Source organism: Coregonus clupeaformis, chromosome 24 (genome assembly GCF_020615455.1).
Source record: "Coregonus clupeaformis isolate EN_2021a chromosome 24, ASM2061545v1, whole genome shotgun sequence".
NCBI lineage: Eukaryota > Metazoa > Chordata > Actinopteri > Salmoniformes > Salmonidae > Coregonus > Coregonus clupeaformis.
Genome location: NC_059215.1, coordinates 7,832,649 through 7,859,035, shown reverse-complemented (window position 1 = coordinate 7,859,035; position 26,387 = coordinate 7,832,649). Strand labels below are relative to the sequence as shown.

Genomic DNA, 26,387 nt, shown 5'->3' with positions numbered 1-26,387 from the left:
GTGGGCTCTCCCTCCGCTATGGCACCAACATGACTGTCTGTAAGGGCATATAGTCTCAGGGCAGAATAGAGAGTAAGAGAGGGAAAATGTATGGCGCCAAAATTACATTTTCTTTAGTAATGTAGTGAAGTAAAAATAAAAGTGGTCAAAAATATAAATATTAAAGTACAGATACCCCCAAAAACTGTCAGCGACCACTTGAGGTGAGTAGGATGGAGGTGGCAGCGAGGGGATGAAGTGCTGAGGGCCTAAAGTGGCCTTCTAAAGAGAAAATGAACTCTCAGCTCTCCATGGTACGAGAAATAACAGATCATCTAAGGTCGTTACTAGAGACATCTTAGCCAGACCATCTCTCTCCATCCGAAAACCCCAAACAGATTGGCTGGGGACCATATGATGTAAGGAAAATACCAGAAAGGCCAAGTGTCAGCTGGTCCCCCCCTAAATCATCCATCCAGCCGGGGATAAATCACAATACTAAGGCCCGGTCAGGAGACTTCATATTAGAGTTGATATGATCTACACCGTTCTGGGATTAACCTGAATGTGGAGCATGTGTGAGAAGACTTGGCATGTTTAAACAAGCTGTGTGTGTAATCTAAAATTAAATTAAATGTATCATTGCTTTTATGAATTGTTGTTTGTGATCTTTAAGAAACTCTACCCAGCAAACCAAAATTGTTTCTGCGAAAGTTCCCAGAACATTCGTAAGGTCGCAGCAAATGTTCTCATAACACAAAAACTGTCCAGTCGTGGTGATGAGTATAGAATGATTGTATAAAACATTCACCTGATGTTGCAAGAACGTTCCTAGAACACATTTCATTTGGTCTTTAAAGGTTCCCAAAATGTTTCATTAGGTTGTGGGAACAGTCTAGTGAGAACAATGTGGGAACATTACAAAGTTGTGTGGATGATTCTGCAATGTTTATTTTACGGTGCAAAAAAGCATTCACCTGATGTTACAAGAATGCTCCCAGAATACATTTAGTCTGTTCATTAAATGTTCCCAGAATGTTTCATTAGGTTGTGGTAACAATGTGGGGACATGACAAGAGATATGTTCCCAAAACACAAAAACTGTCCAGTTGTGCTGACATTCAGATAATGTTTGTATCAGGGTGCACAAAACATTCCTTTGATGTTGCAAGAATGTTGACAGAACAGCCTTTCTGAATTCTTTAAAGATTCCCAGAACATGTAATTAACTTGTGGGAACAGTGTGTGTACATTACAAGAGATAGGTTCCTCCCAAAACACAAAGTATGCACAGCTAGGTTGCAGAAGACATTCCCTTAATGTTGTAAGACTGTAATAACTCTGTTTTTATAATGTTCATGGCATATTTGTTTTAGGTTTAACATAATATTCTATTGAAGTTTACGCAGTATTCATTTGACCTTGTCTTGGAGGTTCTCAGAACATTTCAAGAACATTTAGAAAATGTTACATTTAAGTTATACCTAATATTACCACAACATTCTATGCATGCAAACTAAAGTGGATTGGAATACATCCCCATTATATTTCTCGCCAGATTTAATGGTAATTTGCATTTGAGGATTGTATTGTAGGTGATATACAGACACATGGCATTATTATTTCATTCATAGCATTTAATCATACAAACACAACCATATTTTTTACACATCATATATTGACAATCTGCACAAATGGGGTTTGGTTCCCAAGCCAGGTTTTTTATCCTCTGTGGCACCAGGGATGCTCTCGTACATCATCTTTCTTTCAGTATATAGCCATGGCAGTATGGTCAATCAGGAATTCCATGCTTCCTTTTTAGCCTTTTTAGACATAACTAACCCAGGGAAATACTGGTAACTGGTTATTCACTTCACCCATCCTCTTTATATGCTGCATACTTCTGGGCCCATATTTACAAGGTTTCCAAGACCATGAGTGCTGATCTAGGATCACTTTTGCTTTTCAGATCATGGAAAGTAAGCCAGGGGGGACCATATCAAGTGTCTCAAAGTAGGATTTATATCAGGTGCAGGTTGAACAGTCAATTTGTACACAATGTTTTATGTTTTACAGTTAGTCTAAATTCTGCATTTCTGACTGGATTTATAAAACTGGATGAAATAAAGACATCCTCTCTTTTAGTAGAGTATATCTGAGCCTCAATTTCACAGTAAAAAATAAAAATAAAAAAAAGGTTAAAGAATTTGTGAACCTGCAATCTCTGGATCTTCAGACAGATCATTAACCATCTGCGCCACCAGTGGAAAGCTGTTGCCTGCTGTGTTTTTTTTTTCCTTAGTAAAATATAGTCAAGCAGGACTCACAACACAATTTCATAGTTATTAAAATGTTCTTCTTCTTAGAGGCATGTGGCCTAGTGGTTAGAGTACTGGGCCAGTAACTGAAAGGTTGCCAATTCAAATCTCTGAGCCAACAAGGTGGCAAATCTGTTGTTGTTCTATTGAGCCAGGCACTTAACCACTCCAAAACAACAGCTCCCCAGAGTGCCCAAAGTGGCAGCCCCCTGCTCCTCTCTGAATCGGAGGGGTTTGGTTAAAAGCGGAACTCAATTATTTTAATTGAATCACTTAGTGTTCTGTCTACTTGTAACACTATATTTTATGATTTAGTTTCTTCATCAAGTGTTGACAGTCTTATGAAATGTGATTCTAGTTGGATAAAGCTTCCTTTCAATAACCTGGATTATTGTTTATTCATATGCTTCTTAAATACAGACTCAGAATATATATTTTCTAAAAATGTTCTCAATTTCAAAATCACAACACGTGATGAAGAAAGAAAATCATAAAATACAGTTTTACAAGTACACAGCATATGAAGAGTATGGTAACATTTAAATAAGTCAGAAATAGCGTGTCCTGATTGACCTTCTTTTTTTTTTTTAACACAGCCACAGCTATCCACTGGTGGTGCAGAGGGTTAATGAATGCAGATCTGAAGAGTGCAGATTTAATCCCACATATTCCTTAACCATGTTTCTTTTGACAATTCTTTTTTTTTAAATTGAGGCTCAGATATACTCTACTAAAAGAGAGGATGTCTTTATTTCATCCAGATTTATAAATCCAGTCAGAAATGCAGAATTTAGACTAACTGTAAAAAAGAAAAAACTTTGTGTAAAAATTGACTGCTCAACTTAAAAAAATGTACCCGATATAATTCTTACTTTGAGACACTTGATATTGTCCCTCCTGGCTTATTTTTCATGATCTGAAAAGCAAAAGTGATCCTAGATCAGCACTCATAGTTTTGAATACCTTGTAAATATGGGCCCAGAAGTATGAAGCATATAAAGAGGATGGGTGAAGTGGTGGTGAATAGTTAGCAGTATTTCCCTGGGTTAGTTATGTCTAAGAAGGCTAAAAAGGAAGCATGGAATTCCTGATTGACCATAATGCCATGGCTATAGACTGGGAGAAAATAAGCTGCAAAAGTGCTTCCCTGGTGGCGCAGAGGACAAAAGACCTGGTTGGAAACCACACTTGACAGGTTCAAACCCCACATGTGCAGATTGTCAACGTATGAAGTGTAAAAAGTATGTTTAGGTTTGTGTGATTAAATGCTGTTCAAATGTCCTATGAACAAAATAATTTGCAGATTGTCAACATATGAACTGTAGAAACTGGGTTTATATGATTAAATGCTGGTGAAATTAAAACATTTCTCCACCTACAATACAGTTCTCAAATGTGAATTGCCATTAAATCTGGAGAGAAACACAAAGGTTATGTATTCCAATCTGCTATCTTATGCTTTCATTTGCATGCTGAGAATGTTGTGGTAATATAAGGTAAAACTAAAATATAACATTTTCTAAATGTTCTGAGGACCTCCAAGACAAGGTCAAATGTATATTTCTTTCAAATCAATTAAATATTATGTTAAACCTAAAACAAATACAGTGCCTTCAGAAAGTATTCACACCCCTTGAGTTTTTCCACATTTGGTTGTGTTACAACCTCAATTAAAAATGATTAAATTGAATTTTTTTGTCACTGGCCAACACACAATACCCCATAATGTCAAAGTGGAATTATGTTTTTAGAAATGTTTACAAATTAAATTAAAATTAAAATCTGAAATGTCTTGAGTCAATAACTATTCAACCCCTTTGTTATGGCAAGCCTAAATAAGTTCAGGAGTAAACATTTGCTTAACAAGTCACATAATAAGTTGCATGGACTGTGTGCAATAACAGTGTTTAACATGATTTTTGAATGACTACCTCATTTATGTACGCCACACATACAATTATCTGTGAGGTCCCTTAGTCGAGAAGTGAATTTTAAAACATAGATTCAAACCACAGTGTGACCAGGGAGGTTTTCCAATGCCTCGCAAAGAAGGGCACCTATTGGTAGATGGGTAAAAAAAAAAAACAGACATTGAATATCCCTTGGAGCATGGTGAAGTTATTAATTACACATTGGATAGTGTATCCATTGGCTACAAAGATACAGGCATCCTTCCTAACTCAGTTTCAGGGATTTCAGCAAGAGGTCAGTGGTGACTTTAAAACAGTTTAATGGCTGTAATAGGATGAAACTGAGGATGGATCAACAACATTGTAGTTACTTCACAATACTAACCTAATTGACAGAGTGAAAAGAAGGAAGCCTGTACAGAATAAAAAATATTCCAAAACATGCATCTTGTTTGCAACATGGCAGTAAAGTAATACTGCAAAAAATGTGGCGTACCACTCCATCTTTTCAAGCATAGTGGTGGCTTCATCATGTTATGGGTATGCTTGTAGTCATTAAGGACTGGGGAGTTTTTCAGGATTAAAAAAATAAAATGGAATGGAGCTAAGCACAGACAAAATCCTAGAGGAAAACCTGGTTCAGTCTACTTTCCACCAGATACTGGATGAATTCACCTTTAAGCAGGACAATAACCTAAAACACAAGGCCAAATCTACACTGGAATTGCTTACCGAGAACACAGTGAATGTTCCTGAGTGGCTGAGTTACAGTTTTGACTTAAATCTACCTGAAAATCTATGCCAAGACCTGAAAATGGTTATCTAGCAATGATCAACAACAAATTCGACAGAGCTTGACGAATTTTGAAAATAATAAATGATAAATGTTGCATAATCCAGGTGTGGAAAGCTCTTAGAGACTTATCCAGAAAGACTCACAGCTGTAATCGCTGCCAAAGGTGCTTCTACAAAGTATTCACTCAGGGGTGTGAATACTTATGTAAATGAGATATTTCTGTATTTCATTTTCAATAAATTTTCAAAAATGTCAAACAACATTTTATCACTTTGTCATTATGGGTTATTGTGTGTAGATGGGTGAGAATATGTTCTATTTAATCAATTTTGAATTCAGGCTGTAACACAACAAAATGTAGAATAAGTGAAGGGGTATGAATACTTTCTGAATGCACTTTACATATGGGGAGCGGATGGATCGGGATCCTTAATTGAACACTTTCTGAAGGCACTGTATGCTATGCGCTTCATAACTGACATACCATTCTAACAACATTAAGGGAATGTCCTGTGCAACCTAACTTAAACATTGTGTGAATGTCATCACAACTGACCATAATATATATATAATATTGTGTTGTGTTTTGGAAACTTATCTCTTGTAATGTACCCACACTGTTCCCACAACCTAATAACAGGTTCTGGGAACCTTTAAATAACTCAGAAAGGCTGGTTCTGTCAACATTCTGTGCATTGTTTTGTGCACCCTGATACAAACAGTATCTGAATGTCAGCACAACTAGACAGTTTTGGGGTTTTGGGAATTTATCTCTTGTCATGTTCCCACAATGTTACCACAACCTAATGAAACGTTCTGGGAACCTTTATAGAACAGACAAAATGTGTTCTGGGAATGTTCTTGTAAGATCAGGTGAATGATTTTTGCACCCTAAAAGAAACAATGTAAAATCATCCGCACAACTCGAAAGTTTTTGTATTTTGGTAACATATCTTTTGTGATGTCCCCACAGTATTCCCACCAGACTGTTCCCACAACCTAATGAAACATTATGGGAACCTTTAAAGAACAGATTAAATGTGTTATAGGAACGTTCTTGCAACATCAGGCGAATGTTTTATACATGTTATGAGAACTGTTGCCGCTACCTATTGAATGTTCTGGGAACTTTCACAGAACCAATTTTGGTTTGCTAGGAAAACATTACTGGTACATTGTGTTATTACATTACCTGGAAACCTAATGAGAACTTTTGTGGAATGTTCTGTGGTGGTTTTTACAGATGTTGTGCATAACATGTTAGTGAATGTTAGGAGAACATTCCAAGGATTTTTTTTTAAATATTTTTTTGAAAAAACATTCTATGTTTTTGGATGTTATCATCCTAATGTTAGATAAAACCCTAACTAGAACTTAATGGGAATCTTAGCTAATGTTCTGTTAATGTTCCCGGTTTGCTGGGTAGGCTGTTCATTGTTGTCTACCCGTTAAGTAGCAAGCATTATTAAACCAGACATTCGTTACAATGGTGCCAGACAGTGGACCAGATAATATCTAGTTGGATTATGATGTATAAACCCACTATAAAGTCTTCATGGTGTTCTTAGAAAAGACAACAATATTTGGACTCCAAAATAGTAACTAATGGTCCTGTGATCATCTCAGTCTCTGAGGCTTTATAGAGGAATCAAGTGCTCGGCCAATATATTTCAGCTGTACAACAGCTGTGAAGGATGTACTTTCATTGGTAAATCCCTCAACTAATGGCTTTTGAACCACATCTATTCTTCGACAATTGGTCTCGTCTTTAGAGCAATACCAGCCTTCAAGTTTGTAGAGCCATTTCTAGTAGGCTTCTAACTGGTTACGAAATGATGCATGTTTGTGAAAATCAGGATGACTTGTAACTAGCTTTCACTTGCCCATTAGAATTGCAATATTGGCATTCAAAGGTTTTTCGAATTCCGGTATGAATAAACTGGGATATAATGCTGGAGTGGCTGAGATATTAGATTTGATACTAGTCTAAAACCTTGCCTGGTTGTAATGTAGAAGTGTTCAGTGGTATGGAAAAGGGACAACATGCTGGTTACAAGAATATAATCTCTCAGGTATCTCCAGTTATATCCAAACATGGGTGCAACATTTAACCCAGCGATGTGAATCTTTGTGAGGGGAGATGAGAATAGCATTACAAGCATTACAATAAATGTCACCGTATTAGAATTACAGCCACCCCGATCCTGTACTTTATTACTGTCACTGGCTAGTTTTAGTTTCATCATGTGATCATGTGATTTATTGTTGTCTGCGAGGTCTCAGAGGTCAATCAGCCATGTGAAAGGCTGTTTGTCTCAGGCATATCATAGCTCAGTCAGTCAGTCAGCGTGCACTGAATGGCAACAATGAACAGGTGGGGCCCAACAGGTATAAAACAATGTGATCGCTGCCTGTTTGAGACATATGGCAGAAGGCACAGTAGTACATGTTAGCAGAGAGGAAGGATATACCCCATTCGCATTGCATTGACAGATCCTGCCAAGCTCATCATTAGTTTAATCTGATTATGATAATACTGACTGGACAACACCTTCCTGTGACCTTTCTGCAGCCGATTATTTTATGATGTATGCTTTAAGAATAGCATTTGATTTATTTATGTGGCCTTGATATGTGACCTGAACAGGTTGGCTGTGAATAGCATACCCACGTTGAGAGATAAATCACGTCTCTCCGCCAGAGACCCTCCTCTCACTCTCCATGCCTCTTCAGTAGCATGGGATCACTTGTTTACCCAACTTCTCAATATACTGTATTACCTCAGGCAGTGGTGGAAAAAGTACCCAATAATTGTCATACTTGAGTGAAAGTAAAAGATACCTTAATAGAAAACAACTCAAGTAAAAGTGAAAGTCACCCAGTAAACTACTAGTCTAAAAGTATTTGGTTTTAAATATACTTAAGTATCAAAAGTAAATGGAATTGCTAAAATAGTATCAAATGTAAAAGTATAAATCATTTCAAATTCCTTATATTAAGCAAACCAGATGGCAATATTCTTGTTTTTTGAATTTATGGATAGCCAGGGGCACACTCCAACACTCAGACATAATTTACAAACAAAGCATTTGTGTTTAGTGAGTCCACCAGATCAGAGGAAGTAGTGTTGACCAGGGATGTTCTCTTGATAAGTCTGTGTATGGGACCATTTTCTTGTCCTGCTTAGCATTCAAAATGTAACGAGTACTTTTGGGTGTCAGGGAAAATGCATGGAGTAAAAAGTACATTATTTTATTTAGGAATGTAGTGAAGTTAAAGTAGAAGTTGTCAAAAATATAAATAGTAAAGTACAGATACCTAAAAAAAACTACTTAAGTAGTACTTTAAAGTATTTTTACTTAAGTACTTTACACCACTGACCTCAGGCATGTCTGCTAAAACATGTATTTACTCTCCAGAGGCTGATTCAGGACTTTTACAAGCATTTCTAGAAGCTTAGAAGGGGTCATTTCACCACGACCTCACAAAATGATTTGTAGAATATTTGAAGAAGACATTTGATGAATGGCAGGTCATTTGAGTGACCACTTGGCAGACCACCCGGTACATGTTTTAGACCCTCTATGTCCATTTAGAGTCCTGTCTCTTGTTACTCTTGCACATAGTACAGGTATGGCTCATCTAGGCAAGAGGCCATGCTTACCATATACATTTTGATATATGAAATGTATTATTTTATTGTCTCAGAAGTACTACCCATCATTGCATACACGTATCAAAATTATTTTCCAGAGTTCTTCACCAACTACATCAGAGATGGCTGACATAGTTACGTTTAAAATGGCAAGATAACTGCTAACAAAAAAGTCAACTTCACTTGTTTTTTCTTCCTCTTTTCCTCATCGAGATCTGGTTATGTCTCTTGTTGTATTTTGAATGACCAGGCACCGGTGACATAACCCAAAGGCCGCCATGCTCCAATGAGGGGCCGGCCATTGCTGTCTAGTTAGCACCCAGGCGGCTCCTCTCAGTACTTGTCCATGGCCGGAATGATCACTATGTGCCATGACATTTTATCAATATAGAAAAGGATCAACGAAGGGACTTTAAGTCCTAATCCAGTAGGTTTATGTGGGATCATGCCTACTCAGGAGCCTATTTAGTTCCACTAGGGGAACTGTACGTGGAAGGACGAACATGGCAGGAGACTGGCACCACATGAAACTTGCTGGTCTTATTGAAAAAAACACATCCGGTGTTGTCAGCTGTGGCTTGTTATGATATTTGTACCTCCAGATGATTAGTATGTCATTCTTTTAGGATGGCTCACTTTAGAAAGGGAAGCTAGGCAAACTCATTGAACTTACAAATATGTTAATGTTGCTTAGATGAGAAACATCAAAAACGTCTAGACAGATATGAATGATAGCAAACATGTTTAGATGACGTATATTCACTTCTTGATGTAAACAAATATTAATGCTTGGGAAAAGGTACTATGGTCTGTATGCATTAAACTAGCAGCAAACAGCTTGGAAAGCATGTACGGCATTGTGGTGTGTCAGGGAAAGATCGCTGTCACCAACTACAACAACAGGACCAAGGCGTCGAAACCTCTTGCTCCCTGTGTTTTCATTTGCAGCGCAATGTAAGATGTTTTATTACCCAGTTTAAAATATCCTCTTTGTCCTTTCATCAATCATGGTCAAGTGACCGCATTTGTCATATCAAGTTTTGGGGACATGCAACCTTCAGCATAACAAGTTCATATTCTTGATTATTTATTCCACTATAAAGGATGGTGACATATAAGCAAACTACAGAAAGACTAAAGAGTGTCTGTGCGAACAGTAATGATGCAAACATTGTACAAGCACAATACGTTGTATTCCCCAGTCGGTGTTCGGAATTCTCTTTTGGATCATGACCAGACTGTCAAAGCAGCAGTAATTACATAGAAGCCACTCTGACTGAGTGTGAAGGATTAAGATCTCAGAGATATCGGAAAGAGACACGTTCCCATGGAGAGGACCGAGTATAAACAGGCATTACACTCAGACCTCCTCATGCAAGTGTCTGCCATTGGAAATGCAGGAACAACTGCAAAAACAAAGTCTGTCAGACACGACTATCAGGCAGATGAGATAAGGTTTTGACTAGGCTGTTTTGACGCAAAGATCAACGGTGGTGTTTTCATGCTTAGTTTCCTGACTTCTTTATGCTATCAGTATCCTTTCAAATAAGTTATAATGTACAGTGCCGTGAAAAAGTATTTGCCCCCTTTCTGATTTTCTCTGTTTTTTTATATTTTTTACACTGAATGTTATCAGATCTTCAGCCAAAACCTAATATTACATAAAGGGAACCTAAGTAAAAAAAAAAAGCTTTTTTTTTGTTTAAAATAAACAAAGTTATGCAACACCCAATTCCCCTGTGTGAAAAAGTAATTGCCCCCTTACATTCAATAACTGGTTGTGTAACCTTTAGCTCCAATGACTGCAACCAAATGCTTCCTGTAGTTGTTGATCAGTCTCTCACATCGCTGTGGAGGAATTTTGGCCCACTCTTGCATGCAGAACTGCTTTAACTCAGTGACATTTGTGAGGTTTTCAAGCATGAACTGCTTGTTTCAAGTCCTGCCACAACATCTCAATTGGGATTAGGTCTGGACTTTGACTAGGCCATTCCAAAAAATGTATTAGCCATTTTCATGTAGACTTGATTGTGTGTTTTGGACCATTGTCTTGCTGCATGACCCAGCTGCGACGTGAGAGACTGATCAACAACTACAGGAAGCGTTTGGTGGCACAACCAGTTATTGAGTGTAAGGGGGCAATTACTTTTTCACACAGAGGCATTGGGTGTTGTATAACTTTGTTTATGTGTCACGCCCTGACTCTGGGAATTTGTTGAGTCAGGGTGTGTATTTTCTATGTGGTGATTGTCTATGTTGTATATTCTAGTATTTGTATTTCTATGTTGGCCGGTGTGGTTCCCAATCAGAGGCAGCTGTCGCTCGTTGTCTCTGATTGGGGACAATACTTAGGCAGCCTATTGGCACTAGTGGGTTGTGGGATCTTGTTCCGTGCTAGGTATGTTGTTTGTGTACCTTGGACTTCACGTTTCGTTTCTTGTTGTGTTTATAAGTCTAATAAACATGTATGCATATCACGCTGCGCCTTGGTCTCACCCGTCGATGAACGAACGTGACATTATGAAATAAGTATGTAATTGTTGTGTTATTTGTTCACTCAGGTTTACTTAATCTAATTTTAGGTTTTGGTTGAAGATCTGATAATATTCAGTATCAAAAATATGCAAAAATAGAGAAAAATAGAAATGAGGCAAATACTTTTTCACAGCACTGTATATTAGAGAAATGCTGAAACTGAGATCCTTGTATTGATGAAGGTGAAGTTCTCACAGAAGTTTTCCAAATTATTCAAAGCCCTTTAACTTTAGTTTAGGTCAATGCGTTTCCTTTTACAAGACTCCTAAGAGTCCCCCAATAACAACTGTCTCGGAGCACTAGCAGGAAGAGAACAAGATATGACACAATAGCGATAAGGTACCCTTGATTACGCATAACATGTTACATAATGCGTTTAGCTTGATGAAAAGGGACAAGTGACTCCTTCTTAACCTCAACCTCTGATGTCTACTTTGCAGTATCATCGCAGCTGATGAGCATTAGCACTATGAGAGGTCAGCTATGTGAGGTCAATATGAACCCACGTTGTGTTTGTCAAGCCATATAGGAAGCATATGGTGTCACTGTCATTTCACCTTGATGAAATAACTACAATATTCTTTGAAGTGTTTTTTTAGCGATAACACTAGTTGACCGTTGAATAGAGGCATATAAGAAATGAAAACGAATTATGTTAATAACGTATCTTGCATTTGAAACAATCCCCATTTTCTGTTTGAATTAAAGGAGCTAGTGAATAAGATACATCTACTCTCTCATTGATTGATATAGGCACTGTATGTGTGACAAGATTTGAATACCAAGCTAATGTCTACATAACTTTAAAAATGGAGACCACCACACCAATCATGTTTTTTTCAGCAAATGTTTATGTAAAGATGGCTAGACTGTCACCAGTCATTATGTGGTGTAGAGAAACTCATCGCTGACAATCTGTTGGTACCCCTCACTCCATCATCCTTTTCAACACATATCCCTCCACCCCCAGACCACCCTCCTCCCCTTTTGAGGAACCGTCTGCCTAAATACAGGGAGAGCCTCCTCTTGATCAGAGTCACTGTGTCTGGTTACTAACTGCCTGGTAGAGAAATCAAACCAGTTTCCCCCAAAGGATTTACTACAAAGCAAAACCTTGAGGGCAGCGAGAAAATACCCAAAGAAATACCCAAAGAAATACCCAAGCCATCAAATACAGTCAGAGTTGGACTTATAGGACGTGAGCTGTAGACAGGCGACAGGCAGGTAAGCTACCTTTAACTGACCATTGTAAGATCATACTGAGTAGGGTCACCACAGACATTTCGTTTCCTGGGACCATAAAACAGATTTCAATCCCAGGTGTACCTGAAATGTACCTGCAGAGGTTTAAGTTATACTGGATTTTGAAAAAACAAACACCCTGAGTGTTCTACACTGGACCAATACTGTATTTTCCCCAATTACACTATCTCTGTGATGACTTGATTAATGTCGTCAATTTATTATAATGCAATATTTCCTGCTTCACACAATTAATGTAATTCATGTCATGTGGTTTTAAGTTCTGGTAGGCTATATAAAATAAAATAAAACTGCCTTTCACTTTATAATCATCTCTAATTACAAAAATATAAGATCATTTTTGTATTTCTTTCTTGATTGATAATGTCCTCATCGGAGTCAAAAAAGACATGCTATGGATTAAATGTCAGGCCATGGAACCCATGATGTGTTGGACCACATGTAGTAAGGTCAGGTGCAGTGAAGACCACAGGAGATTTGTGGCACCTTAATTGGGGAGGACGGGCTCATGGTAATGGCTGGTGCGGAATCTGTGGAATGGTATCAAATACATCAAACACATGGTTTCCATGTGTTTGATGCCATCCCATTGACGCCGTTCCAGACATTTGTATAAGCTGTCCTCCCCTCAGCAGCCTCCACTGGTAAAGACATATGAAGTCATTGCAGTAGGCAGGCCTGCGTTCAAATACTATTTGAAATCTTTCAAATACTTTGAGTGTTTGCCTGGAGAGCCAGGTGGTCAGCCTTTGGATTTTTTAGACTCTTCTATTGGTTGCATTGCTCAATCATGCACATATACAGTATTTGCAATTATTTAAAATAGTATTTGATCCCAGGTCTGGCAGTAGGTTACCAGCAGGGTCACAGCTAACTATAGCGTGAGATGTGTGCACAGTCAGTGTTTGTCCTGTTACTGTTATGACTCATGGGACAGAGAGGAACATGACAGGAAGGGAATGCTTGGCACCCTGATGTTCATTCCAGTCATATACGTTTTATTTAGTATAGTGCTCTGACTGCCAAGATGTGATGACCCTCAAATCCCTTTGGGCCACTTTCCCTGTAGCATTAATGCTTTAATTCAAACTACTGTAGCTCTTAGGAATTTCTAAACATTAAGGTTCAGAGTTTGCCATTTTGTTCAGCAGGTTTGATTTATTATACTCACATCAGCTAAGCATATACTTCTTGTTTTGGAATGTCTTCTTGTTTTCCCTTTTTTTTTAGGATTCAAAGCAAATACTGTACTCAACACCAATCTCTCAGATCAGCTTGTGAGGAAATGTGAGGGTAGCCCAGCACTCTGATTTGTAAAACTCAACTGTCTGTGCCCATATTTCGCCAGGCTTAGCCTCTCACTATGTATCAGTTGGCAGGTACACATGCAAGTGAAGTTCAAATGGTTTAGACTTAGAGCATGGAACGCTCAATTAGAACAGCATGTGCGTTATTGACAAGGTCCGCTATCTTAATAATCAATCACATTTATTTCATAAAGCCCTTTTTACATCAGCAGTTGTCACAAAGTGCTTTATAATAAGACATATCCACAGCTCTAAACTTTTGAGAATTGCCTCTCATACCAAGACTAGTGTTGCAAAGCTACCAGTAATTTACCAAATTATCGAAATATTCTGTAATTTTGGTAATTAACAGAAAATCTATGGCAAACTATTGTAGCGTTGGTAATTTATGCTGTGTTCATATATATATATTATAATTTGTTTATATCAGTGTCCATATTGTCCATGAGTTTCTAGTAGATAAATCATATGGTTCAAGAGAAAATAGCCTAAATAATGAAAAAAGCATCTAATCTTTTTTATTACCTCTGCAACCTGTCCAACTATTGACTTTTTTTCACAACTGCCACCAGTTTGACGCCAAAACATTGACAACAAATACATGTTGACAGTGAAACAAATAAAAGTATATATATATAAATATATATATATATATATATATAAAGGATATTTCATGCTGAAACCCCCATATTAAACACCAATGGTATTCAATTGGTTGATGGTTTATATTTAGGATACTGTTTTACAGCTTTGTCATTGTATTCTTTATTTAAAAATCATGTTAATAAAGTATTTCATATATTTTACATGTGATAAAGCCACACAGAAGGCCAGAGATTATTACAGACATCTGTGATAATGTGAAGTACCCAAAAGGGTACTTTATGTAATAGATTACATAAAATCCTTGAAAGATACCAACATTCTGGTAGTTTAGTTGTAAAATTTGAATGTTTCCAGTATTATACCCTCCCTTTGCAACCCTAACCAAGCCCCTTATGCTTTTCAGCTGCAATTACCTTAGTCTGCCACTTTTTGGCAAGACAATTCTTAGACTGCATTTTCACAGGCACTCTAATTCTGATATTTTGCCAATAATTGTTTTTTAACCAATCAGATCAGATCAAAAAAAACTTTGATGACCTTACTATTTCTATCTGCTTACCTATTCAAGTATAACCACTCCAGTCATTTGTACAATCTTGGTGATAGCATGGTCATAGTTTTATGAGGTATGTACCCTATCACATGCACAGGGTTAGTCTTGGCTGTTAAATGAAAGTTAATAAATCTTCTGAATCCCATGTAATTAAATTGGCTTCTGACAGTTTATAAAGACAACACCACACAATAAGATGAATGGCAATGCACTGTATGCTGTATCTTTACCAGATTATTAGAAACACACACACACACACACACACACACACACACACACAGACACTTTGCCTTGCTCAAGATACACCATCATATGCATCCCATAAATAATGAATATTGTCAGCAAACAACAAGGAAGGTTTCATCTCTTAAGATGAAATACAGTCTCCAGTACAACACACTGTGCACCCTGAGCATGTGTCATTGTCACTGTTATGAGCAGTGGTCACTATCAGTCAAACAGGAGAAGGGCATCAGCCTAAAGTTCAAACACGACATGCATCCTTCACACTTCACATTTAATGGACACCTCAACAAGTGCAACACTTTACAGATGACATGTCAACATTGCCTTCTGGAGACAGACATACAGCTCAGCTGTGTTCAGGAACTAAGTAATCAATCAATTTATGTTTACATTATGTTTTCATTTACAGAGAGCCCCCTGACTGACTGAGCTTTTGGATCACACACACATCTGCCAAGATGTGGAAGAAGTCAAAGGTCACAGACCAGACAGCCACTGGCCAAGGAGGTACTGTATACATGAGTGTTCCTTTCTCTCCTTCCTAATTCCAGTACAGTACATAAGACAGAGAAGACATCAAACATCAAGCGTTATCTTCAGAAGGCCCCCAATTATTGCCAGAGAAAATAAAGATGGAAAGACCTTGTGGTTCACTGTGGTATTGCAGTAGCCTATATTGGCAGCATTCTCCACATGACCAAAAGTATTTGGACACCTGCTCATCGAACCGTTTGTGTATGGACCTCACTTTGTGCACGGGGCATTGTCATGCTGAAACAGGAAAGGGCCTTCCCCAAACTGTTGCCACAAATTTGGAAGCACAGAATCATCTAGAATGGCATTGTATGCTGTAGTGTTAAGATTTCCCTTCACTGGAAATAAGGAGCCTAGACCGAACCATGAAAAACAGCCCCAGACCATTATTCCTCCTCCACCAAACTTTACAGTTGGCACTAGCATTGAGGCAGATAGCATTTGCCTGGCATCTGCAAAACCTGTCAGACTGCCAGATGGTGAAGCGTGATTCATCACTCCAGAGAATGCATTTCCACTGCTCCAGAGTCCAATGGCGGCGAGCTTTACACCACTCCAGCCGGCGCCTGACATTGCGCATGATGATCTTAGGCTTATGTGCGGCTGCTCGGCCATGGAAACCCATTTCATGAAGCTCCCGACTAACAGTTCTTGTGCTGACTTTGCTTCCAGAGGCAGTTTGGAAGTCGGTAGTGAGTGTTGCAACCGCTTCAGCACTCGGCGGTCTCGTTCTGTGAGCTTGTGTGGCCTACCACTTTGCGAATTAGCCGTTGTTGCTCCTAGACATTTCCACTTCACAATAACAGCACTTACAGTTGACCGGGGCAGCTCTAGCAGTGTAGAAATATGACAAACTGATTTGTTGGAAAGGTGGCATCCTATGACGGTGCCACGTTGAAAGTCACTGAGCTCTTCAGTAAGGCCATTCTACGGCCAATGTTTGTCTATGGAGATTGCATGGCTGTGTGCTTGATTTTAAACACCTGTCAGCAACAGGTGTGGCTGAATTAGCCGAATATACTAATTTGAAGGGGTGTCCACATACTTTGGTATATACAGTGCTGTGAAAAAGTATTTGCCCCCTTTCTAATTTTCTTTACTTTTGCATATTTCTTATTCTGAACATTAATGGGATAATGGGAACCATGTCATCCAAAAAGTTATAATTTTGACTCATCTGTCCATAGAACATTCTTCCAAGAGTCTTGATGATCATCCAGGTGCTTCCAGGTGCTTTTTGGTAAACTTGTCAACTTTTTGGACGAGATGGGTCCCATTATGTCTGGCTAAAACAAAACACTGCATTTCACAGTAAGAACCTCATACCAACGGTCAAGCATGGTGAAGGTAGTGTGATGGTTTGGGGATGCTTTTCTGCCTCAGAAAGGGGGCAAATACTTTTTCACGGCACTGTATAGTGTATGTTGGCAGAAAGCCTGCTTTAGCATTGCTACTTATACTGGCCAAGTAAAACTATGTTTGATAATAGCTGGGTTACAAAAATGCTTTAATCATGCAAACTATTTTTTTCTGGCACCAATTATTTTCCCATCATGCACAGGAGAATTTGTTTGACCTTTTTTCATTTTGCGAAAAGGCTGTCCTTAGGGAACCTAATGGAGTGAAGAAATTGTACTTTGGTTATTTATTCATGCAGTGTGGCTAGTGGGCCCTAAAGGAACTGATGAGACAAACATTTCAGCTATTTGCTTTATGGTAAATGTGTAAAAAGATACTACTGAGGACCACAGAATGGCAATATCAGGGCTCCTGACAACTCTTAACTCTCAGGCACTATGGATGTGCCAAGGTGCCTGAACAGTCTATTATGAGATGAACCACCCCAAGAAAAACCACAACACAAGGAATTGATTACATCAAATGTTGGTCACCAAAATAAGAACATCTTGTTTCAAGCGATCAGCAGTTTCAGAAGAGGCGACTGTAAGACCCAAGACAATGAACAAGACAGGATGGAACTCGGTTTCAAATTAATGTTCAGTCTCATTGAATATTGAACATTGCAGATGAGGCCGAGTCGCAAATGGAGGGTTGTCTCCTTTATACACAATGGCAGCTCTTTGAAATATAACCATTCAATCAGAGTTGACCATAAACACAAGAACATTGGAATTGCCCTGAGGATGGGGAGGGAGGACCATGAAATCAAGCTCTAGGGTCTAGTACCATGTCTCACAGGAGATTTAAAAAATCTCTACAACACTGAAATTGTCTGAGATTCAGACACATCTGCAAGAAATGAATGAAGTTGTATTGCCCTACTAACTTGCTCCTTGTAGTAGCATTAGTTAAATTCATTAGGGATATGTCTTTAACTATTGTCCTTAAATGTACAAAACTACATTCCAAATCTAGCGAAATGTCTTTGTACCTGTATTTGTCTTTCCCCCCTTTTATTAAATTGGTCACACTTTACTTTAAGCCAACAATCCTTCATTACTTGTTTTAGGCATACAGTATATGAGCCTTTTTGGTGATGTATTGTAAGGCTTAAATAGTATGTTACCTAATTTGTTAATGTATGGCTTTAAGTGTTAAAAATGTATTGTATGTCTCCATGTTGGAATCTATCCTGTCTTTATCATACATACCGTAATGTATGAGGATTCTATTGTCTCTCTGCCATTCTGCCAAAGTAGTAGGCCTCAACCATGTCTTTGCCAGAAAGGTACTTCTCCTCTCCCTCACCCCAAGTCCTTACCAGGATTAATATTTCTTGTCCCCTCTGCTTCCATGTCATCCCTTTGTCTTTGCACGCCCAGGCCCTTCAGAGGCTGAACAGGAAGAAGATAAAAAAGGTAGGACAGTGATGATCAAAAAGCAAGTTTAGCTTTTTCACTCACTGGTGTTTTGGTTTTCAAATTCCATACATTGAGGTCAATTGATTTTGATTGGTTGTCCTGAGATTAGAAATATTCTGGGCAATTAATTAAATCAGTTAACCTCATTCTGCCTTCAGGGCAGATCTGAACTCTGGTCAGATTTGAAGATGAAAAACACAAACAAACAAAATGTTCAAGCTATTTTTGATTCAAACAACAGTGGTATAGTATCTGTGTTGTATTCATGTTTAAGGAGATTGTGTAGTATGTATTATTGATGCCCGTTCCCCTGGAATGCACATACCGGGAAATATAAATGTTTATTTTCTTAAGAAATGGTAAGACAGAGGTAAACTGTAATCAATGTACTTCAGCATAAAGATGTTGGTTTACCTTTGATGTCTACATTCTGCTACGTAAAATATAAAAATACAAAAACTCTGATGTGACAAAAAACTTCCTAAAACTCTGAGCCATTCTCCTGTGTGAAAATGTAAAATGCTATTCACATTCAAGGACAAGAATAGTTTGTAAACAATTGTCTGCCCAGTGCATTTTGGATGTTTATTGTCCTGTCATGTGAACAGCAAAGGCATTGGAACCATTTCCAGTACCTCACTTGTGGAAAAGCATGTCATGACTGACATCTGCTGGTAGGGATAAGAAGTCAGCTAAAGCCCAACCTAAATTTAGGTCATGCAAAATAAACAACCTGGCCAGAGATGCAGCAGATGCATAATATGTTAAAGATATATATATACACATGTATATATATATATATATATATATATATATATACAGTACCAGTTTCAAGAACTTTGAAAGTTTCTTCAAGTGCAGTCGCAAAAACGATCAAGCGCTATGATGAAACTGGCTGTCATGAGGACCGCCACAGGAAAGGAAGACCCAGAGTTACCTCTGCTGCAGAGGATAAGTGCATTAGAGTTACCAGCTTCAGAAATTGCAGCCCAAATAAATGCTTCACAGTTCAAGTAACAGACACATCTCAACATCAACTGTTCAGAGGGGACTGTGTGAATCAGGCCTTCATGGTCGAATTGCTGCAAAGAAACCACTACTAAAGGACACCAATAAGAGGAAGGGACCTGCTTGGGCCAAGAAACACGAGCAATGGACATTAGACCGATAGAAATTGGAGATTTTTGGTGTCTTTGTGAGACGCAGTGTGGGTGATCGGATAATCTCCGCATGTGTATTTCCAACCGTAAAGCATGGAGGAGGAGGTGTTATGGTGTGGGGTTGCTTTGCTGGTGACACTGTCTGTGATTTATTTAGAATTCAAGGCACACTTAACCAGCATGACTACCAAAGCATTCTGCAGCGATACGCCATCCCATCTGGTTTGGACTTAGTGGGACTATCATTTGTTTTTCAACAAGACAATGACCCAACACACCTCCAGGCTGTGTAAGGGCTATTTGACCAAAAAGGAGAGTGATAGAGTGCTGCATCAGATGACCTGGCCTCCACAATCCCCCAACCTCAACCCAATTGAGATAGTTTGGGATGAGTCAGACAGCAGAGTGAAGGAAAAGCATCCAACAAGTGCTCAGCATATGTGTGAACTCCTTCAAGACTGTTGGAAAAGCTTTCCAGGTGAAGCTGTTTGAGAGAATCAAGGCAAAGGGTGGCTATTTGAAGAATCTCAAATATAAAATATATTTTGATTTGTTTAACACTTTTTCGGTTACTACATGATTCCATATGTGTTATTTCATAGTTTTGATGTCTTCACTATTATTCTACAATGTAAAAAATAGTACAAATTAAGAAAAACCCTTGAATGAGTAGGTGCGTCCAAACTTTTGACTGGTACTGGATATATATATACAGTATATATAAACTCAGCAAAAAATTAAACGTCCCTTTTTCAGTACCCTGTCTTTCAAAGATAATTTGTAAAAATCCAACTAACTTCACAGATCTTCATTGTAAAGGGTTTAAACACTGTTTCCCATGCTTGTTAAATGAACCATAAACAATTAATGAACATGCACCTGTGGAACAGTCGTTAAGACACTAACAGCTAATGAAGGTCACAGTTATGAAAACTTAGGACACTAAAGAGGCCTTTCTACTGACTCTGAAAAACACCAAAAGAAAGATGCCCAGGGTCCCTGCTCATCTGCGTGAACATGCCTTAGGCATGCTGCAAGGAGGCATGAGGACTGCAGATGTGGCCAGGGCAATGACGCCTAAGACAGCGCTACAGGGAGACAGGACGGACATCTGATCGTCCCCGCAGTGGCAGACCACGTGTAACAACACCTGCACAGGTACATCCGAACATCACACCTGCGGGACAGGTACAGGATGGCAACAACAACTGCCCGAGTTACACCAGGAACGCACAATCTCGCCATCATTACTAAGACTGTCCGCAATAGGCTGAGAGAGGCTGGACTAAGGCCTCGTTTGGGTGTAGGGTCTGATCAGAGCCTGAAGGTAAGGAGGTGCCATTCCCCTCAGCTCCGTAGGCAAGCACCATGGTCTTGTAGTAGATGCGAGCCTCAACTGGAAGCCAGTGGAGTGTGCGGAGGAGCCGGGTGACATGAGAGAACTTGGAAAGGTTGAACACCAGACGGGCTGCAGCGTTCTGGATAAGTTGTAGGGGTTTAATGGCACAGGCAGGGAGCCCAGCCAACAGCGAGTTGCAGTAATCGAGACGGGAGATGACAAGTGCCTGGATTAGGACCTGTGCCGCTTTCTGTGTAAGGCAGGGTCGTACTCTGCGAATGTTGTAGAGCATGAACCTGCAGGATCGGGTCACCACTTTGATGTTAGCGGAGAACGACAGGGTGTCCCCCAGGGTCACGCCAAGGTTCTTTGCACTCTGGGAGGAGGACACAATGGAGTTGTCAACCGTGATGGCGAGATCATGGAGCGGGCAGTCCTTCCCCAGGAGGAAGAGCAGCTCCGTCTTGCCGAGGTTCAGCTTGAGGTGGTGATCCGACATCCACACTGATATGTCTGCCAGACATGCAGAGATGCGATTCGCCACCTGGTTATCAGAAGGGGGAAAGGAGAAAATGAATTGTGTGTTGTCTGCGTAGCAATGATAGGAGAGACCATGTGAGGATATGACAGAGCCAAGTGACTTGGTGTATAGAGAGAATAGGAGAGGGCCTAGAACTGAGCCCTGGGGGACACCAGTGATGAGAGCACGTGGTGCGGAGACAGATTCTCGCCACGCCACCTGGTAGGAGCGACCTGTCAGGTAGGACGCAATCCAAGAGTGAGCAGCGCTGGAGATGCCTAACTCGGAGAGGGTGGAGAGGAGGATCTGATGGTTCACAGTATCAAAGGCAGCAGATAGGTCTAGAAGGATAAGAGCAGAGGAGAGAGAGTTAGCTTTAGCAGTGCGGAGAGCCTCCGTGACACAGAGAAGAGCAGTCTCAGTTGAATGACCAGTCTTGAAACCTGACTGGTTTGGATCAAGAAGGTCATTCTGAGAGAGATAGCAGGAGAGTTGGCTATAGACGGCACGCTCAAGAGTTTTGGAGAGAAAAGAAAGAGGGGATACTGGTCTGTAGTTGTTGACATCGGAGGGATCGAGTGTAGGTTTTTAATAATTGATCAATTACATTTTTGTGCAGTTCATGTTTTTATTCATTGGTTGGATTTATGTTTTTGTTTAACATTTGTTGGGGCTTAATCAGACTTATTTTTCTCTTGCTTCTCATCTTTTCTCCAGCTGGCATCAAGAAGAGGTCCAAGGTCCCTGGGGTTATGATCACGCAGTTTATAGAGGATCTACCGGAGGGCAAGAGCACCCCAGACTTCCTTCGCAAACCCATCGCTCTAACCATTCAAGAGGGTGAGCCCCCAGGGTGTTATAGGAGATCTTTATCAGGCCTAGGCCCTCTTAGTGTTGGTCTATGTGCTCAGAGGCGTCATGCCCATAGTTGGCACAGGGGCACGTGCCCCCTAAGATTTGTCAAACATTTTTAAATACATTTTTTTTCTCTGTAATACTATAAGTTCCCAATCTCCCAAACTCATAACTAGCTACCAAGAAGCCATTTCAGGCTATCAATCAAGTTAGAGTAGCTAGCTTGTCTAACTATCTTAGCTGGCATGCCTGCTGGCAAGGTTGGTAGACTTTACAAAAGCAAGCAATAACTAAATAAGACTCACATTCCTTTCAATCCTTTTTCACGTTGGGATTGGGGTATTTTATAATGAATCAATGTTTTTGCTCATCCTACAGGTAAATTAGCAATTTTCAAAGCCCATGTGTGTGGGGATCCCAAACCAGAGGTGACATGGGGAAGAGCTAAAGGGGATATGTCAGACACAGAAAGATTTCAAAAGAAATATGATGAACCTACTGGTGAATACACTTTAGAGGTGAGTCTAAACTTGTGCACAAGAGTGTGCATATAACCCATGATTCTGTTCAGTTGTGATTAAACAGTTAATTTATTTCACCAGATTCCCAGAGTGTCTGGAGAGGAGGCAGACACTTACAAATGCTATGCTACCAATGAATATGGCAAGGCTATTTGCACCGCTGCATTGAATGTGATTGAGGGTGAGAATGCTTGTTTCTTTACACTTCATATAACTTACTTTACATTTGACTCATTTAGCAGACGCTCTTATCCAGAGCGACTTACAGTTAGTGAGTGCATACATTTTCATACTGGCCCCCCGTGGGAAACGAACCCACAACCCTGGCGTTGCAAGCGCCAAGCTCTACCAACTGAGCTACAGTTGAGTCTTTGTATTTGGTGCTAATCCTAAACATCTGTTATTAGTTGGATTCAAGAAGCAGAAGGCCATGGAGCAGTTAGAAGACATAGGTGGGTCTTTTCATTCATTCATCCATCCATCCATGATAAAAGTAAGAAACCTACAAAAGAGGCAGAGTATTTGGAGGAGATGTGTCAAACCGTGGCCTAATATTCTGACCTGCTCTCTAAAAAAACAGCATTGCTTATGGAAACCATTTATTAATTATGAAAAGCACATTTAATAATTGCATTTATGTGTTTGCTTACCATGTCATCTGGTACTGTTGATCATTAACCAACATGTAAAACTTTTAAAAGAGAAAGAAACGTATGGGAAGTTTGTAGGATGCAGTCATTCAATTGGTTTTGGCGCCAAACATTTGTTTGTTGCTCCACTAGTTTCACCCTGTTAATCATGCTTTTTGGGTATTAATGTTACCACTACAAAGTGCACATATTTTATTATTAGGATCGCTATTCCTATGTTAAGTAATGGTTAGAACTTACCTTTGATTCCTCGTAATTTAAGAGGTGAAATGTTTGTTCCTTTTGTCGTGCTCAGGAAGGGGGCGTATCAACCAGAACTACGTTCGTCCTTGTGTTCGTCCATCCTTTGTGTTGGGTAATGCCCCGTTGGCTAAATCCCAGGGGGAGAGCAATGTGTACCCTGTTTAATTTAATACTTAGGCATGGTTCTCCACTAATAATTTAAGTGTGTATTTATGGTAATTGTGTGCTTGTATTACCTGAATGTGTTTTTGTGGCCCTCTCATGGGCCACAAAATTTTAAAAAAATCATTCCATTATTTGTTAATTTGTTGCAGTGGTAGGCTTATATTGAAATGTGAGGCCTTAATGGAAACATATGTAAGCTCTGTCATTCCTCTTGCAGCCATTCAGGGGACAGATTGCTACATGGCTATTATCGGGCATTATTAAGCCCTTAAAATCTTGGTTTTGACTTTGGTTTACTTATTATTTGATTTCTGTCCAGTTTATTTTCCTGTCTGTTCATCGTCCTGTTTATTGTTTTGTATTAACGTCATGTAGCCCAAAGCCATTCAAACGCGTTTGTCTTTCAACTTCCAGCTCAGTGACACATGCAAAACCATTGTTAAATATGAACTAGATGGTAATTTTACATGAAGTAAAATTGTGGTACTTGCTTTAGCTTTTGAAAATTATTTTTGTGGTAGTGGAATAAGTGTTCAGATTTTGTATTTGAAAAGCAGAGAAGAAGACCAGGATTTTATACACTAGCTCTGGAACGGCTGGGGGTCCCTGAGGAGAGATTTGTGAACTACTGTGTCTCAGTTGACACAAGTCCATATTGTGTGATTCTTTCACAAGACTCTGACACTGGCCATAGTCATGCGTAGCATATAATGGCACAATGACACAAAAAGAGCTGTGCGCAAACCACACCCAAAAATATTAGAATGAACCGCCGCCCCTACATTTTAATTATCACTCAGAGCAAAGAATCCATTTGAGAACAGCAAAGAACTATTGAAGGGCTCAAAGGGTTATTAGAGTCAGTATGATTCCACATTCTTCCCAAAGAACCCTTGAGGAACCCTCTTTTCTTTGTGTATACAGTGCATTCGGAAAGTATTCAAACCCCTTGAATTTTTGCATTTTGTTATGTTACAGCCTTATTCTAAAATGGATTTCATTGTTAAAAAATCCTCATCAATCTACATGCAATACCCCATAATGACAAAGTGAAAACAGGTTTTTAGACATTTTTGCAAATGTATTAACATTTAAAAACAGAAATACTTTATTTACATAAGTATTCAGACCGTTTGCTATGAGACTCGAAATTGAGCTCAGGTGCATCAATTTTCCATTGATCATCCTTGATATGTTTCTATAACTTGATTGGAGTCCACCTGTGGTAAATTCAATTGATTGGACATGATTTGGAAAGGCACACACCTGTCTATAGAAGGTCCCACAGTTGACAGTGCATGTCAGAGCAAAAACCAAGCCATGAGGTCAAAGGAATTGTCCTTAAAGCTCCGAGACAGATCTGGGGAAGGGTACCAAAAAATGTCCGCGGATTTGAAGGTCCCCAAGAACACAGTGGCCTCCATCATTCTTACATGGAAGAAGTTTGGAACCATCAAGACTCTTCCTAGAGCTCAGCCAAACTGAGCACTCAGAGGAGAAGGGCCTTGGTCAGGGAGGTGACCAAGAACCCGACGGTCACTCTGACAGAGCTCCAGAGTTAATCTGTGGAGATGGGAGAAACTTCCAGAAGGACAACCATCTCTGCAGCACTCCACCAATCAGGCCTTTATAATAGTCGTGGTCAAAGGTTTTGAGAATGACACAAGTATTGGTCTTCACAAAGTTCGCTGCTTCAGTGTTATGAGATATTTTTGTCAGATGTTACTATGGTATACTGAAGTATAATTACAAGCATTCCATAAGTGTCAAAGGCTTTTATTGACAATTACATTACCTTTATGCAAAGAGTCAATATTTGCAGTGTTGACCCTTCTTTTTCTAGACCTCTGCAATCCGCCCTGGCATGCTGTCAATTCACTTTTTGGCCACATCCTGACTGATGGCAGCCCATTCTTGCATAATCAATGCTTGGAGTTTGTCAGAATTTGTGGGTTTTTGTTTGTCCACCCGCCTCTTGATGATTGACCACAAGTTCTCAATGGGATTAAGGGGAGTTTCCTGGTCATGGACCCAAAATGTCGATGTTTTGTTCCCCGAGCCACTTAGTTATCACTTTTGCCTTATGGCAAGGTGCTCCTTCATGCTGGAAAAGGCATTGGTTGTCACCAAACTGTTCTTGGATGGTTGGGAGAAGTTGCTCTCAGAGGATGTGTTGGTACCATTCTTTATTCGTGGCTGTGTTCTTAGGAAAAATTGTGAGTGAGCCCACTCCCTTGGCTGAGAAGCAACCCCACACATGAATGGTCTCAGGATGTTTTACTGTTGGCATGACACAGGACTGATGGTAGCACTCACCTTGTCTTCTCCGGACAAGGTGTTTTCCGGATGCCCCAAACAATCGGAATGGGGATTCATCAGAGAAAATGACTTTACCCCAGTCCTCAGCAGT

At 39.5% G+C, this 26,387-nt stretch overlaps 1 protein-coding gene across 1 annotated transcript in view; it reads left to right on the top strand.

The window, feature by feature from the left end:
* The first annotated feature begins 15,620 nt into the window (after positions 1-15,620).
* LOC121538480 (immunoglobulin-like and fibronectin type III domain-containing protein 1) overlaps positions 15,621-26,387 on the top strand; it is a 45,692-nt gene continuing 34,925 nt past the window's right edge. The window contains exons 1-6 of the mRNA XM_045207019.1: positions 15,621-15,675; positions 18,486-18,521; positions 22,261-22,383; positions 22,777-22,916; positions 23,001-23,100; positions 23,327-23,371. Coding sequence (XP_045062954.1) covers positions 15,627-15,675; positions 18,486-18,521; positions 22,261-22,383; positions 22,777-22,916; positions 23,001-23,100; positions 23,327-23,371 — 493 coding nt within the window. The 5' untranslated portion in view covers positions 15,621-15,626. The remainder of the gene's footprint in view (positions 15,676-18,485; positions 18,522-22,260; positions 22,384-22,776; positions 22,917-23,000; positions 23,101-23,326; positions 23,372-26,387) is intronic.